This window comes from Electrophorus electricus, chromosome 23 (genome assembly GCF_013358815.1).
Source record: "Electrophorus electricus isolate fEleEle1 chromosome 23, fEleEle1.pri, whole genome shotgun sequence".
NCBI lineage: Eukaryota > Metazoa > Chordata > Actinopteri > Gymnotiformes > Gymnotidae > Electrophorus > Electrophorus electricus.
Genome location: NC_049557.1, coordinates 10,138,506 through 10,152,152, shown reverse-complemented (window position 1 = coordinate 10,152,152; position 13,647 = coordinate 10,138,506). Strand labels below are relative to the sequence as shown.

The 13,647-nt window shown below is 44.1% G+C and overlaps 2 protein-coding genes across 4 annotated transcripts in view; one reads left to right on the top strand and one right to left on the bottom strand.

The window, feature by feature from the left end:
• Window positions 1-2,596, top strand: part of doc2d (double C2-like domains, delta) — a 35,163-nt gene extending 32,567 nt beyond the window's left edge. Inside the window, exon 9 of one of the 2 annotated variants that reach the window (XM_027025893.2) lies at window positions 1,732-2,596. In XM_027025893.2, the coding sequence (XP_026881694.1) occupies window positions 1,732-1,987 (256 nt within the window). In that variant the 3' untranslated portion in view covers window positions 1,988-2,596. The remainder of the gene's footprint in view (window positions 1-1,731) is intronic. The other variant, XM_027025892.2, reaches the window with a different exon arrangement.
• A 1,916-nt stretch (window positions 2,597-4,512) lies between these two features.
• On the bottom strand, window positions 4,513-13,409 carry serping1 (serpin peptidase inhibitor, clade G (C1 inhibitor), member 1). Of its 2 annotated transcripts, none has more exons than XM_027025879.2 (10): window positions 13,269-13,409; window positions 12,612-12,699; window positions 9,324-9,618; window positions 8,618-8,968; window positions 8,014-8,220; window positions 7,448-7,591; window positions 6,635-6,838; window positions 6,416-6,555; window positions 5,298-5,520; window positions 4,513-5,080 (listed from the first exon to the last, which is right to left on the bottom strand). In XM_027025879.2, the coding sequence occupies exons 2-10, from the start codon at window positions 12,645-12,647 to the stop codon at window positions 4,818-4,820; spliced, it is 1,863 nt and encodes a 620-aa protein (XP_026881680.2). In that variant the 5' UTR covers window positions 12,648-12,699; window positions 13,269-13,409; the 3' UTR covers window positions 4,513-4,817. The 2 variants fall into 2 exon arrangements, with proteins under 2 accessions (XP_026881680.2, XP_026881679.2); XM_027025878.2 differs by having other exon boundaries at window positions 12,612-12,663.
• Window positions 13,410-13,647: the final 238 nt, after the last annotated feature.

Here is a 13,647-nt window from a genome sequence, read left to right as displayed (position 1 = left end):
ATACTTCAATTGGCTTCTGCTCTGATACCCCGCTTCGTCATAGCATGACGGTGATGACATAGTAAGCCCCGCCCCATACACTGATGGGAGTTGCCCCATAAGTTTGTGACACAAATACACTCAATGGTCTGAATCCATATTTTTGAGGCAGTTGTGGGTAGGCTACAGTACCAAGGCCAGCAATGGCTTATTTCACTCATGATTTGTCTTATAGGTCTTTAATGGTATCCTTGGACACTGGAATAATACATGCTCATGGGAATTACTTGCTGTAAACGTAATTTAACATTTCTGTCTTGCTGGGATTATTATGAGTGTGTGTTAGGCAGCCTTCCATGATGAGACGTCAGACAGGCATATGGAGATCCAAGTCCATATTAGTATCTGAGGGTGTGAAAATAAAAATGAGTTCAGTGTCATCAGCATAACAGTGAAATACAATATAATGTCAGAGAGCCTCTCCTAGAAAGTGAGTATAGAAAGAAGAGATCTAAGCATTGATCCCTGAGGGACGCATGTGGAGAATACTCACACCACTGTGGCTAGGATGCAAACCGCTGCCATGCAGAGCCAGTGATGCCAAGACTAGAGTGGGTGGATAAAAACACGGTGGTAACTGTGTCAGAGGCAGAAGAAAGGCCTACGTGGATGAGGACTGAGGAGAGGGGGGCTGATCTGGCTGCATGATGCCTCTCAGTAACTGCAATAAGGGCAGTCTTTGTAGAGTGTGCAGGGATTGCAGTCTGTGTAGAGTGTGCAGGGTTGGGCAGTCTGTGTGGAGATAATCCACACAGTCTGTTTTGGGGGATAATCTGGAGTGGTTGAGAGGACAGAAGGTGGGGTTACTTCCCCACTGAATGAGAACTGGATGACCCACATTAGCACCAACGCTGTGGCAGCGTTGGTGTGTGACGAACATGTGCACGGTGATAGGAGCGAGGACAATGCAGAGAGGACTAATTTAAGGACAGGGTTGGACAGCGGGGGCAGAGAGATGTGGTGGAGTGATGGACAGAAAATGAAAGATGGTGAAAGATGGCCTGTCCTTCTCTCTGTCTTTTTCTTTCTCATCTCTCTGTGTGTGTGTCTCCCTCTCATCCTGTCTGTGTCATTAGAGTTTCTCATCTATCATGACTGCACTATCGATCTTAGGTGTGTGTGTGTGTGTTTGTGTGTGTGTGGGAGATAGAGACTGGGGAAATTTGGTATGAAAATCCATTCCACACCACACACAACACGTCAACTATGTCTCTCTCACTCTTTCTCTCTCTCTCTCTCTCTCTCTCTCTCTTGCTCACACACACACACACACACACACATACACACACACACACACACACACACACAGACATACACTCCCCATCTCTATCTCTTTTCTTCTTTTTCTTCTCTCTCTCTCACTCTCTCACACACGTCATCACTCTCTTTTCCTCTCGCTCTCTCTCTTACACACACACACACACAATCATCTCTCATTTCCTCTCTCTCTCTCTCGCTCTCTCTCTTACACACACACACACACATACACTCCCCATCTCTATCTCTTTTCTTCTTTCTCCTCTCTCTCTCGCTCTCTCTCTTACACACACACACACACACACACACACACACACACACACATCATCTCTCATTTCCTCTCTCTCTCTCTCTCTCTCTCTCTCTCACACACACACACACACACACATTATTGACTAATAACATTTTGGTAAATTCTCTCTCTCTCTGTCTCAGGTGGAGTAGAGTTGGGCATCAATGCAAAAGGAGAACGACTGAAGCACTGGTTCGAGTGTCTGAAATACAAAGGAAAGAAAGTGGAATACTGGCACACACTGACACAGCAGGGGGCGCCAAACAGCGACTGACCTGCACCAGCATGCGCGCGGACACACACACTTACACACACACACACACACACGTACACACACACCCACACACATGCACGCACACACACGTACACACAGAGAAATTTGCCAGAACTAAAAAGTAATAATGAGAAGATGCAATAAACACAATATTCTGTTGAAGATGATGAAGTGTGAGGATGATGACATAATGCTTGCTACATCTTTAAACATTTTTAAACATTATTTTACAAAATCTCAACCTGTAGTGATGTGATATTGAACACACACAGACTGGGTGATCAGAGAAATATCAGGCTGCTGTCACACACACATTTCTGATCTCCCTCTATGAGACTGTTGTGTTGTGATCAGGGTATCAGTTCTAGATGGTTATGACATCTTTGTTCACATCTAATAAGCATTCATAAACCAGACTGCTGGCGTCCAGTAGTTGTTTCAGTTGTCAGGTTTGGAAGAAATATTTGCACGCTGTCAGTCAAAGCACAAAACACTGGACTGACTGGAAAAATCTGTGTGTGTGTGTGTGTGTGTGTGTGTGTGTGTGTGTGTGTGTGTGTGTGTGTGTGTGTGTGTGTGTGTGCGCGTGCATAAGTGTGTCTGTTTTGAGGAGTGTTTTCCCCACATGATTACATCTTTCAGCAGGTCAGGTAAAGAGAGATGCCACACACACACACACACACACACACACATACAAACATTGACACATGTAAATGTGTGTTTGTCTATGCTTGTGTTTGAGTGTGTCTGAAAGAGTGTGTTTGCATGCACATGTGAATGATCTTATTCTGTAATAAGTGTGTGTGACTGTGTGTCTAGTCTCTGTGTCATTGGAGTCTCCTCCCTCCTCAGTAGTAAAGCACACTGATGAAGGCTTACTGCTGCCTTCTACTGGTGTAGTGCTCCATTTGCTTCACATGTTGGGAATGCCTGTCTTGGTGCCAAGACTCCAACGGTAAACGCAACGTCTGAAGAGCCCAACCACCAATCAGAGAGACTTGGAAAAGTTGAAAACTCCAGTCAGAGAACCTCTAAAAATGCAACCACCAATCAGAGACAGACGGTGAAGAGCTCAGATCACCCACCACCTTCCTCTGAAAGTTATGTAATCAAACATCTCTTTGGATCACATGACTGACTCTTTGTAACTCTGGATTACAGAATTATTTTGGGGAATTGTGTGTTACTGACTCATGCATCCTTCTGCTCTCCGATGAGCACATGGACATTGTGCTTCCTGGGTGACTCATTTGAGGCTGTCAGAATGAGTCTCTGGACAGTAACCATGTAAAGGGTTGGGCAGACCACTCAGCCCAGACCCTTCCCACAGAGGGCTTTTCCTGGGCACTGGAATGCCTTTATTCACATTTACATAGTGGAGTAAGCATCATTTGACTGTAATGTGCAAAGACTGCATTCGGTTTCCCCTGTGATAGAACAGCATTTGATCTCAATGTGAGCTCAGTGTGATGTCAGTGTGGGCACAGTGTCATGTAACAGATCAAAGAAGCTATGTGTGAAGTGGACTACATCTAGAGTCTGGTTGTGCTGGACCTTTATGACAAGAAGAAGTTGAAACCTGCATCACTCGGTCATCTTCTTTTTCTTTTTTCTTTTTTTAAACAAATCTCTACTCTAGGGTTTCCTGGTCTATGTCTCTGAGTTCCTATGCATGCACATTTTTACCTCAAAGCATGTGTGTTGAGATGAGGCAGGTGAGCTGAGCTGAGCTGAGGCAGGTATGTTAAGATGAGGCAGGTGTGTTGAGCTGAGGCAAGTGCATTAAGATGAGGCAGGTGTGCTGAGAATAAAATGCCATGCATGGCTGCTCCAGGGCATGGACAGGAAAAGGCCATTAGCATACTGATGCCATTCTAATGTGTTCCCTGTCAGACCTGTGTGTGTGTGTGTGTGTGTGTGTGTGCGCGCGCGCGCGCGCGCATTTATGAGTTTGCCTGTGTGTGAGTGTTTGTGTATGTGTACGTGTGTCTGGTCGTGTATGAGTCTGTGAGTGTTTATGTCTGTGATTGTTTGTGTATGTGCATTCTCATGTGTTCCCTGTCAGAGCTGGCTGATTGCATTGACTCTGGTATTATTCTCAGATTAGCACTGCAGTAAGTAAAGGTCCCACACAATGGCTTACATGATCAGAACAACCTATAATGCCAGAACTAATTTCTGTACTGGTGTTACTGAATGTGCAGTCCTTATTCACAAGGAAAGCTTTGGGTTGGTGTCTCAACCTTGTGTCTCCGTCTGGCAATGGCCCAGATCAGTGATTAATCATTTGTCATCTTAAAAGATCACAACTACTGCCTGATTTTAAACTGTCATGCCTGCCATTTACAGTGTGCTGTTCTCTCACTGTTATGATTATTACTGTCATTGACTCAGCTGCATCAGGCCTGCTTTTGCACAGAGATGATTCAGGGTGAGCGGTGGGGCTCCAGAGAATGTCCATTGTGAAGGATTACCCCAGTCTCTCTTATGTGTCTCCACTGACTGTCTATGTGGAATATGTACCGTGACTGCCATCGTGTGGTCGGTCTTTGTAACTGCGTCTCAAAATAAATCTAATGTTGAACAAATGGCATTTGGAGATTAATATGGAAATATGAGAGGCATTTGCATCTGCAAGACAAACTCCTAGTACTTTGACAATTCGTTTATTGCACTGCTGTAGGTTATGATTTAGGTTATGTAGTGACAGTTTATTTTATTAATAACTTGTTTCTCCCTAAGTACTGATTACTACACATAATCTACATTTTTCTTTCTTTTTTTTTTATGTAAATGTGATTTTCAGCACTTAACCCTTCCATTTTCCCATTCTCTCTCTCTCGCTCTCTCTCTCTCTCTCCCCCTCTCTCTCTGTTTTTTTCTCCTCCCTCTTCTGCTTCTCTCTCTCTCTCTCTCTCTCTCTCTTTCCCTCCTCACTCTGTATCTCTCTCTCTCTCACTTTTCCTGCTTGGGGTTGAGGACTCTGCCCATGAACAGAGGGCACTTGCTGTGCTCACTCCACACTATGAAGACGAAGGGCTTCATGGCGGAGAAGGTGCTGAAGGAGCGGGAGAAGGACATGCTGGTCACAGCAGCCGCCTCCACGCCTTTCTCCGTCAGGGACAGGAAGGCGCGGTGACGCGCGTCCATCAGGAGTGTGGTCTCCTGATCCGGAAACATCCCACACAGGTTAGGGTCATCAAACAAGCCAAACAAACCTGGGACGGACACGTGGAGTTGGGCAGATGGAGAAAGAATGCGAGGGGAGTGTTAGTTAGAGAGGGGTTCATTCAAGGACCGAAAGCAAAAGGCATCTAGACACTTAAATAGGAAGTGTGACAGAAGCAGGAACAAAAAAGCACATCACTAGAGACAACGAAACAAAGACTTCAGTGACCTCAGGGGTGAGGAGGCATGGAGCGATGATGAACTCACCCATACTCTTCAGGAGACTGATCAAGTCTGTGTTCAGCGTGAGTTTAATTTTGGGCAGGGTCACCTCAGAAGCCACCGGTGGCACTGCCTCCATCTCCATCACCATGGCTTTGATGTTCTTCTCATTCATGTTATCCTCCAACCGATAAAAGGCTTCCTCTGACACTAAGGTTGGAACCAGTATATATAGACTGCTTTTGTCTGCAAGATGGAATCTCGCTACCTGGGGAAGGATAAGTGATTAACTGAGTGTGTGTGTGTGTGTTTTTTTTTGTAAGGAGTGGTTTTGAAACTCTGGTCCTAGACTCACCAGTTATGGGACTTTTAAGTAATTTGTTTAGGGTGGAGAGGTAATATGCATGAGAATACACTGTAATAGTGAGTATTTGTCGGGTTACATGAGGGTTTAGTGTGTGTGTGTGTGTGTGTGTGTGTGTGGGTTACATGAGGGTTTAGTGTGTGTGTGTGAGGGGGTTACATGAGGGTTTAGTTTGTGTGTGGGGGGGGTTACATGAGGATTTAGTGTGTGTGTGTGTGTGTGTGTGTGTGTGTATGGGTTACATGAGGGTTTAGTTTGTGTGTGGGGGTTGGGTTACATGAGGGTTTAGTTTGTGTGTTTGTTGGGCCATTTTAGTGTATTTAGGGGGTTGTGTATAGGTGTTTATGTACTTGTCATATTGGGATTTGTTTGTGTATGTGTGATTTGGGGGGTTAGTATGCACATTTGAAAGGGGTGGTGTGTTAGTGTAGATGGGGGTTACTGTGTATGTGTGTGGGGGAGTTAGTGTGTTAATGGTTGTTACTGTGTTGATGTGTATGTGTTTGTGGGGGTTAATTTATTAATATGTTAGTGTTTGTGGTGGTTAGTGTGCTCATGTTTATATGTAATATAATGTAATATGTTAGTGTGTATGTGTTTGTGGGGGTTAGTGTGTTTATCACAGTGGTTAAGGTATTCCACTAGAAATCAGAAGGTTGCCAGTTCAAGTCCCACCACTGTCATGTTGCCACTGTTGGGCCCCTGAGCAAGACCCTTTATTACTCAAAGTTGTGTTCAGTCAGAATTGTAAGTCACTTTGGATAAAATTGTCAGGTAAATGTGTGGGATGGTTGCTCACCTGAGCCTTCAATGAGGGCATGTAGCTGATGGCCAATTCAAAATTTGTGCTGTAGAGAATTGGTACAGATACCCTTTCCCCCGACAGAGTGGTGAAATCGCCATGTTTATGTTTTAAATCAAATGAGCTTTTCCATTTACCTGTAAAACACACTCACATTAAATGGCTGATTAACAGGAGCCTTCAGCTCTGGCTGTGTGTGTGTGTGAGGAGACTGACCTATGAAGTAGACAGTGTTGAGTATGATGAGCTGCGTGTCTGGCTCCACCGACTCCATCAGCATGGTTATTTTATTCTGCGTCTTACTCGCCACCCAATCGTTAACCATCTTCACATTCCTCTCACTGCTGTTGGTCAACTTTTCAGGCACTGTGTCGTAGAACTCCACTGATTGGTTGACGAAAGATTCTCTGAGCTCCTGCTCTGAGGAGGGAAGGCGTTTCGTTAACTCAGATTTACCAGCAGTTTCTTCCCATAGTGTAGTTCTGCTGTAGCACATTCCCTTATCCAGCACACACCTCAGTCAATCAGCTAATTAACGAATATTTCCTGATTATGGATAATCACCCCTGACCCAAGCAAGCTTTGACTGGTACAAGTGTGCAGTGCTATACCTCATATCAGTTAAAGTGTAGTAAACATGAGTGCAGTGCTACACCACAGATCAGCTAAACGACCTGACACTTAACTTTAATCAGGTGTTTAAAGCATTGAAATAACTAAACTGTTACTGAAGTATGGGGCATTATTCCTGCAGGATGGGGCAGTATTCCTGCAAGGTGGAGTCTCATTCCTGCAGGGTGGGGCAGTATTCATGCAGGGTGGGATGTTATTCCTTCAGGGTGGGGTGTTATTCCTGCAGGGTGGGCCATTCTTCCTGCAGGGTTGGGCATTATACCTGCAGGGTGGGGCAGTATTCCTGCAGGATGGGGCAGTATTCCTGCAGGGTGGGGTCTCGTTCCTGCAGGTTGGGGCGTTATTCTACCATTTCTGATCTTCTTCTAGAAGTGTTTATAAGATAATGCTCCATACTGGGGTTGTAGAACATCTGATAGGCCATGAGCATCGAGCCCCTCGTCTCATCTTTCATCTTCTTCATCATTAAGTGAATGCAGGAGAATTCAGAGGGGAGGGAGAGGGCAGATTCCAGTTCTGTCCTGGTCTGCCCTCGAGCACCTGAGTGAGAGAGGGAGAGAGGGGAAGAGAAAAGGAATGAGGGAGAGAGAGTGAGAAAGAGAAAGAGAGATTGAGAGAGCGAGATAGCAATAATTTTGCTGAGTGCTCTGGTTGTTTATTTTTGTTTTATGGACTTGTACTGCTGAGGAACCTGGGAGTAATTACCTGTGTGTGATTTGGTGTGTGTTATAATGTGAGCTGGTGTGTGTTATAAGCTGTGTATAATTTGGTGTATGTTATAATGTGTGCAGGTGTGCTCTGTTATAACGTCTGCAGGTGTGGTGTGTGTTATAATGTGTACAGGTGTGTGTTATTACATTTGCGCAGGTGTGCTCTTTTATAACATCTGCAGGTGTGGTGAGTGTTATAACGTGTGCAGGTGTGTGTTATTCCCCGTGTGCAGGTGTGCTGTGTGTTCTTACCCAGCAGCAGGTAGGAGAGTGCCCCCCCAATACTGGCCGGGGAAAAGAGCAGGTTGCTAGTGGCGTGTGTCCTCTTCAGCTTGGCATAGATATTCACAGAGAAAGCAATCAGAGCCTCGCTGACTGTGGCCTTCCAGGACCTGTTGTCTGGCTCAGGACACGCCTCCCAAGGTTGTGAGTGGTTTAAACAGAGAGGGGGCGGGAGAGCTGTATGGCATAGATGGGGGAGGGGTCAGTGAAATAGCAAGACATTTTTGTAGTGATATGCAGTGTTAGTGTTAGCCCAGCAGGGACGTTACAAAAGAGAGTCGTCTTGCCAAACAAATAGTTCTAGAGTGAGATGATAAACGGCCACTCTAACAGGCCCACGGCCTTAAGAAGCCCAACACCTAGTCATTAGCAGTGACAATTATTTAGGCTCTAACACTTTTAAAGCTTATTCTCATTTAGACAATAGTTCTGTAGATTCTGTGATATAACTATGTGTGGATGAAGACAAAGTTTGAAAGATGTAGGTGTTTTTGGGCAGGGTATGTATGTTTGTAATTTGTGAAGTTATTAAAAAGGTGTTTTTGGCACACAAACACAGAGGATGTTGACTCACGGTTCACAATTAGTTGTAGTGTCATGGTTTTCTTTTCTGAGTCCATGTAAACCTCGCAGGCATACAGACCAGCATCGTCCAGTTCGACTTTATCAATGTTGATGGACCAATCCTGTTTTCTAGGATCCGAGGCCCAGTAGATCCGATTTGTTGCTATGTCCTGTTTGTTGCTGGAGCTCTGACTTTTAAAAACAGGGTGGAGCTCTTGGTGGTCAGAGCCTTCTGTCATTCTGTACCAGCTGAAACTGGCAGAACTGACGTTCCCAGATGTCAGGACAGGATGGCAAGGGAGAATTATTGAATCTCCCTCCGTTCCCATGACATGCAGCTTCTTCATCAAGAGTGGAATCTCTGGGCATGGAGAAGGGAGGGGGTGTGGTGGAGAACAGGATTAACAGGTATATTATACATACAGTAACCTATTAAATCGACAACACAACAGTTTAAGGTGAATAACTTTAGGTGCACATGGCTCTGTGAAGACAGGCAGATAGGAAACAGCAATCTCTCTGTAGTGTATTGAAATGTAAACAACCTAGCCTTTTTCCTTGTGAAAATATTCAAAGGGATATTCATAACTCAGAACTGTATTTTCTTAATCAGCACTAAACAGTATAATTGGGATCCTTTATAGTCACTGGTGTGGAAGGAGGAGAGGAGTAAAACATGACCCCTGACCCCCAAAACCTCTCCCTCCTTCCCTCACCTTGGATGTGCAGGATAAAACTCCTCTTCATCTTCACCAGCCCCTCTCCAGACTGGGCCTCCATCACACACATGTACTCTCCCGCATGCTGCTGCCCCACCACATGAAGCGTAAGCTCCGCGTCAGGGACATCCCACCAGGGATCATGTGTCAGGGCACGCCCGACTCTTTCCTGCTCAGGTGTGAAGGTCCAGGTGTACTTGGGGAATAACAGGTCACTGGGCAAGTCCGATAGGCAGGGCAGGGTGAGCGAGGAGCCCGCCGGGATGGTTATGTCTGAGAGAGACCATGAGAACTAGGAGAGAAGGGCCCAGTTTTCATCAACCACATGTTTACTGTACCAAAGATCATCTTACTCTCTAACGCTTTCATACATACATTCATATTAAGTACTGTTAGCATATGCACAGAACCACACACACGTCTGTGAAGAGGAGCTAAGGAGGTTAAGGCTTCAGTACACCTGCTTCATAGTTTGTTTAATTTTTATAAAGTAGATATACATTTATAAAATACATGTTTTATCTGATTTGGGCATCAGACTGAAATCCCCATGTTTTCTAATGATTACTTGCATATATAAACACACATATATTGGAATAATAAGTAATTATAGACAAATCCATGCTCTATAAAACATGGGTAATCATAAACAAACCTTTAGGTATGCACTCAGGGTGTTCCAGTGATTTAAAACCTTTTTATGAACTATTGTGGTTTCATACTTTCTTTTATAAAATCACATCTAAATAATTACATTTTAATTCTGAATTCTGAAACCTAAGATTTGGTTTTAATTAAGGGGCCCCAGTCATAGGTTTTTTTGTTGTTGTTTTTAGGTAAGAATATTCTACTTATCCAAGAATATTAAATAGAAATTACTCATAAAAAGAGAGAGATAACATATGTGCTCATGAAGTGTCACGGTTAGCCCCTTCTTGGCATCTTGGTCTCCTAGCAACCTGTGCTTCTGTTTTGTGTTACATCCTGGTACTTCCCATCCTCTATTGAGCTTGTATTCAGATCTTGTTCCTGTGCTGTCATGATTTGCGCCTCTGTGCTCTTTCTGTCCAGCCTTTTCCAGACATTGGTAGGATTTCTCCATATCAGCCACTTCCACTATCTGCCGGTGGTACATACTGTGCAGGGGTTTTTCCTCCCATGATGGTCCCTGTTCCTCTGTTGGGCCCCTGAGCAAGGCCCTTAACCCTCAATTGCTCAAGTTGTATTCAGTCATAATAGTAAGTTGCTTTGGATAAAAGTGTCAGCTAAATGCAATAAATGTAAATGTACTGAGCCATAAGCCTACTCATCTTAGCCACAGTGATTCCTGAAAGGATCTTCCATGTTGTATGGTGGCAGAATATCAGCCAGAAGTTGGAAGGAACTGCCCTTTTCTGGGGTCCTTCAGGATTAGGACTGTCTGGTCTTCAGGGTGGTTCCATCCATAACAGCTGGTTGATTTGTGCTGCCAGACACTCATGGAGAGCAGTTACCTTCTTCAGCCAGTAGGTGTGGACCATGTCAGGCCTGGAGCTGTTCAGCTCCTCATACCTGAGACCCGTTCATGGACATCTGTTAGTGTGATGGTTACTGGGTCCTGTTCAGGGAGGTTGTGTGGTCTGCTCTCAGGTTCTCTATCCACTGGGCGTTGTTGTTGTGTGATGCCTCCTTCTCCCATATGCTTTTCCAGTATTGTTCAGTCTCCAGCTTTGGTGCATCTGTTCTCAAGTTGTTATCCTGTCACTGAGAGAACACTTTGGATGGCTCATGGGAGAACATCCCGTTTATTCTCCTGGCTTCTACGTCTCATGTGTATCTCTACATGTGGGCAGCCAGAACTTTTAATCTTTGCTTGGCCTTCTCCAAGGCCTCAGGTATGGACAGCTTGTTGTACTCAGGTACCTTTGTAACCCACCTACAAAGTGGCTTTATTTGTTTTTTTATTTATACAAAATGTATTTTCAGACACATTGCCCAGACAAATAGTCTGTTCCCTTATAGTGGGTAGGTGTGAGAACTGTACTGCACTGCCCCCTCTAGGTCACGTGTGTACAGTCAGGCGGCAGTTCAAAAGAATTCATTTCCAGAGTGGAAACTACATTCATTATATTTACTTAATAAAGACCTGAAAATTGTGTCAGAATATATTATTTCTTCATATTAGTCTGTATTGGACTAGCGAATGAGAAAGAGGCACCGAGGGAGGGTGTGTGTGGAAAGCCATCAATAAGTGTGTGTGTGTGTGTGTGTGTGTGTGTGTGTGTAGTGGAGTGTTGACTAGAAGTATTTTTAAGAAGTACTTAAAAATATTTTTGAGTCAGATCCCAGGACATTCCTAGGTAATGGGTCGTGATCCTAGATTCTGCAGATTAATATTCCAGCAGCGCTACTACATTTCACCATTGGGTTATACCTTCGCCACACCTTTCTGTAGTTATGATAGATGGCTCACATCTCTCCATGTTGCCCTTATCTTGGCCTCCTGCCTCCTTCTCCATGGATATGCAAATGTGCAATAGCCGATATGAATAAGTTCATCTTGTAGCCAAGCATCTCCAGTATCACTGTTGTTGTGGTGTATATCAGTTGGTTGGTGTCAGTGATGATCACAGTAGAGATCGTCTGCAGCTCTGCATTCCATGTCTTCCAGCAGTTTTTCTTCACTTGGTCTTTGTAGTCTCTCCATCTTAGACATGACCTTCAGTCTCAGGTCAGCAGCTCTGATGTTGAACTTGGTGCATGGACTCATTGGGTCTTGGTTCCCAAATTCAGGGTGTGATGATGATGACGATGATGATGATATCTCCCCTCTGACCTGTCCTCCTTGCTCCTCCTTGCCATAGTATTTGTGTTGTACCTCATCGAACTTGAATTGCAGTTTCAATATGTTGGAACACTGAGCTACTAGTTGTTTCAGTGTTGGTCTAGATGTTGGGTTTGAAATCATCCATAGTTCCCACATCCTCTGCATATATCCTCCCACACTGGGGTTGTTTGAGTAGTAGCATTCCAAAAATAAAACACCTATTATTACTGTTTATTGTGTATTGCCAAAGGGGTACTGTTTATTCCCAAAGGGGGCACCTAGGCAGGTACACAGCAGTGAGTCCCTGCGGTTATACTAATGAACAGTTTGGATTAGTTCCACTCTCAGATATGCAAATGTGCAATAGCTGATATGACTAGGTTTATATTTTTAATTTGACTTTGTTTATGAAATATGTTTATAGGATGTTTTCAGTCCACTTTTGTGGGTGTGGTAATGTTTCAGACATGTTTACTTACCCCTAAAAGCAGAAGGAGAATGGCACCACACAGCATGATGTTGCAACTTGCACTTCAATTCCAACAAAAAGAGAAATAAATCAATAGGCTACACACACACACCCACACACACACACACACACAGAGAGAGAGAGAGAGACTCACACACTCACAGACAATACACAAACAGTGCACACATTCTTTATTTATTTATATAACTGAAATGTGGTGTAACTTGTATAAAGAATGTACAAAGAGCAACAGTAGCAACCAAATTCTGTTTTTGTTAGATTTATTTGTGGTTCTAGCCAATACCAAACAGCAGAATGCGGCTGATTCACATAAAAACTCGTTTCCAGCACTAATTATGTAAATAAGGCTAAAACAAATCAGCACCATCACCCACTGGAACAGAGCGACTCCACCACAACTCAAACCATCACCATCACCCACTGGAAACAGAGCTACTCCACCACAACTCAAACCAGCACCATCACCCACTGGAAACACAGCTTCTCCATCACAGCTCAAACTATTGCCTTATTGCTTCATGTATGGGCAAAGGGGTTGGTGTGAAAAGTCTCACACTCTCCTGGCAAATGGCCACGTCTGGGATTTTAAAAAGAACCATGTAGATAAAAGAAAATTCCAAACAAACCAATAAGAATGTAAACTTACCTACAACCGGATGCAGTAACCACTGTATACTCACAAACATGTAAGATCTGTGTGCATGTGTGTGTAGCAGTAGGGTAGTTAGATCTGTCTGACTAGATTAGTTGTCCTTTACTGATTGGTGAGTTATTACTCAAATGTTTGTTGGTTTGAAGATTTTTCTATTTGCTCAGTTCAGTTGGACTGAAACACACTCATTTACTGAAAGTCACATGACCAGCCTGGCAGTCGGCCCCTTTCTCTCTCCCAGCACTGTGAGCTATTGTATTTTGTTATGAGCTGTAGTAGTTTGTTAGAATTTGTTGTGAGCTGGAATAGTACTGCTAGAGTGTGTTATGAGCTGTTATGTTACATGATGGCAGAGGGCTGCTAGAGGCACATG

Coding starts and splice junctions, on each gene's coding strand:
- serping1 (XM_027025879.2), bottom strand. CDS start 12,647: ATGCTGTGTGGTGCCATTCTCCTTCTGCTTTTAGGG. Junction 7,592..8,013: donor ACTCTCCTACCTGCTGCTGG/GTAAGAACACAC, acceptor TCTCTCACTCAG/GTGCTCGAGGGCAGACCAGG. Junction 5,521..6,415: donor TGCCCTCATTGAAGGCTCAG/GTGAGCAACCAT, acceptor ATCCTTCCCCAG/GTAGCGAGATTCCATCTTGC.